This window comes from Halyomorpha halys, unplaced genomic scaffold, assembly GCF_000696795.3.
Source record: "Halyomorpha halys isolate HHAL.00 unplaced genomic scaffold, Hhal_1.1 Scaffold1632.1, whole genome shotgun sequence".
In the NCBI taxonomy this organism is placed as follows: domain Eukaryota; kingdom Metazoa; phylum Arthropoda; class Insecta; order Hemiptera; family Pentatomidae; genus Halyomorpha; species Halyomorpha halys.
Window position 1 is genome coordinate 82,691 of NW_027111599.1, and position 2,821 is coordinate 85,511.

General features: G+C 35.4%; 1 protein-coding gene across 1 annotated transcript in view; it reads right to left on the bottom strand.

Moving 5' to 3' along the window:
• Positions 1-922: 922 nt before the first annotated feature.
• Positions 923-2,821, bottom strand: part of LOC106690264 (uncharacterized) — an 8,315-nt gene continuing 6,416 nt past the window's right edge. Inside the window, exon 3 of the mRNA XM_014435626.3 lies at positions 923-1,866. Within this exon, the coding sequence (XP_014291112.3) occupies positions 1,152-1,866 (715 nt within the window). The 3' untranslated portion in view covers positions 923-1,151. The remainder of the gene's footprint in view (positions 1,867-2,821) is intronic.

Below are 2,821 nucleotides of genomic sequence, written 5' to 3' on the forward strand. Positions count from 1 at the left end.
TTATCTTTTTATTTTTATTCCTATCATTGTATCTTATCATAGTTTCATTTTGTATCTTTTTAGCCCTGATGAAGCCCAGCAAAGTGGGGCGAAACGTTGGAAAATAAATAGTTGTAAACTATTTTTGTTTCACTTTTGACCGCAATCCTGACCATCTTCTTATATATCAATTTTTACGGTCAACTATATATACATATATACAATTAAGTCTATCATTTTTATGTGTTATTTTGGCACCGGCCGATAGATGTCAGCAGGCTGAACCATATTGGATGTCATTTTTTAAATAAATAACATAAGAATGATAATTAATAGTTCTTGCTAAAAAACAAAAAAACGTATATCTATATATATATTCGTTTATACTTATCAAATATAGGAACTAAATGCAAGACTTTATTAATTGTTGGACCATGACTTGCTAGGATGGCGTCTCGGATGTCTCTCATTCCAGTTTTAACTCGCCACTGCTCCTTCCATTATAAACTCCCAAACAACTCAAACCCCCTAGTTTCTAACCATGCATCCTCTTCCATTCCCGACAATCTTCCGAGGCGCCTGAAAAGAAGATGGCCACGAGACCAGCTAATGTAAAATGCCATTAGAGTGCTACCAATGGGTAGTTTCCCTACACGCCTGTAACACTCCAATTTAACTTAGATCAGATTTACTAAATGTATTATAATGTACAGTTGTAAATAGCATTAAATAAATATTTAAAAAACTTGCCTCTGAAGTCCTATAAGCCAGCCTTTTTGGCTTCAGTTATCCCCTCTACAATACTACTCCAACTTTAAAAAAGTTAATTATCACAGTGAGTTTAAGGTTCTGATCTGATACATGAAAGGGATGGTTTCATCCACCTCCACTATCTAAACAATTACCGAGAGTTGGTTAAAAGCTAATGCAGTGAGTAGGTGTGTTCTTTTTCACATACATTTATTTATAGAATAAGATTTTTTTTTCATTAGGAAATCATCTCAAGAAGACTTCACATTCCTGCAATTTTCACATATTCTTAACGCAATGAGTACTCGTTTCGGTAATTTCCTCGAGCTCCAAAATGTAAGTTCACGAGAAAGGAGCTCAGCGTCTTAGATGATATTCAGTTCATCATCGTAGTATTTCAATTGACTACACGCCATTTTTATTTATTTCTTTTTTTTTCCTCCTTTTTTACCACCCTTCTTTCCTCCTTTACCCTTTCCTTTGCCTTTTTTTCCTTTCTTTCCCTTCTTTCCCTTTTTCCCTTTTTTGCCTTTCTTTTTCTTTTCGGGCTTTTTGGCCTTCTTCTTCTCTTCCTTTTTTTCAGCTATAATCTGCTTCGGCGTGGGGAACCTCTCTATTGCATATACTTCCTTTTTAATATTCGGTTTTTCCAATTCTAGTTCTATGACCGGTCTCTCGACGTCCTCAGCAGGCTGGAAGGTGCCACCAAAGGGCAACATATCCGGTTCAGCATCTTCTAGTTCCTCAAGGAATTGCTTCCTCTCCTTAAAGGATAACAAGGAGAATGCATCTAGCATAGCGTCGTACTTACTCTTTCCTTCTTTGACTTGGGCTACTCTCTTTGCAGCCTCGGCTGTAGCTTCAGCAATGTCTTTATAATCTATAAATTCTACTTTAAACTGTGGAACCTTTTCGAATTCTATGTCAGATGGTTCCTTTGGTTTTGATGGTGGCATGATAAATTTTTCACAAGCTTCTATACTTTTGAGTTTTAAATTAATGAATTGTTTGATTAACATTAAATCCGTAGCACCGGAGCCTTCCAATGCGTATGGTTTGTCAAACCAGAGCAATGTTGGTACTTTCGAAATATTTATAATATTGTTTTTCTTGAATTTACAATTCTTACGATTCCATCTAAAACAAAACTTATAATAATTTATTTATTAACGCTTAAAGAAGTAAATTATAAACTTCACGCTAACGATTGACATAAGAATCAGTTAAAAAAAAGGGACATTTTTTAATAATTACCCATAATTTTTCCATTAAAAAAATATTGGAAGCACATTGATTGTGACTGTATGTAATATAGAAAAAGGAGATAGTCCGGGAGCGGTCAAAATAACACAAATAGTACATAAATTATTTATTGCGAGCCACCGCTTCTCCTTACTGAACTACTATAATTTTTCTTTTAATTTTGCTTTATGATCTGCATTCCAGAAGTTAGCTTACCTATCATCTTCCCATATCTTTAATCTGTTTCTTTTTATATGTACATAGAATATATATATATGTAGGAAGTATGCCTTCAACTGATGCCAGGCACACATTCACTTTGGTTGGCTAGTTGGGTTTTAGTGGACTGTATACTTGAAATATAAATCATGAGCGAATGAAAATAAAATTCTATTACATAAGTTGCAAGTGGTGTAGAGGGTAACCGAAATAAAACATTTATGGTTGGTTAAAAGGGTTTATTAATTTTTAATGACTGGGCTATGGAAAATTGTAGATATAATGAGGTGGTTGATGATGAGAAGTGAAGCTTAACTATATTGAACTTGGTGGACTTACTCCATGCTTCCCTTCTTCTCTCCGCATTCCTATGCCTCTCTCTCCTCTGCTTCGAGGAACAACTCCAGGAATTCTACTCACTCAAGGTAGATTTTTGGGGTGAAAAAAGAAGAATTGCTTCTAGCAGAAGACAAGATGACTCTCTCATCCCGGGTTATTCTCCTCATCAAAGAGAGTACTGGAGGAGGTGAGTTTTGGCTGTTGGTCACATGGGGCGCTACTAATGCCTACATATGACAGCTCCTCCAATTCAAGCTTTCGGTTAACTTAGGTTACCCGGAACAATATATTT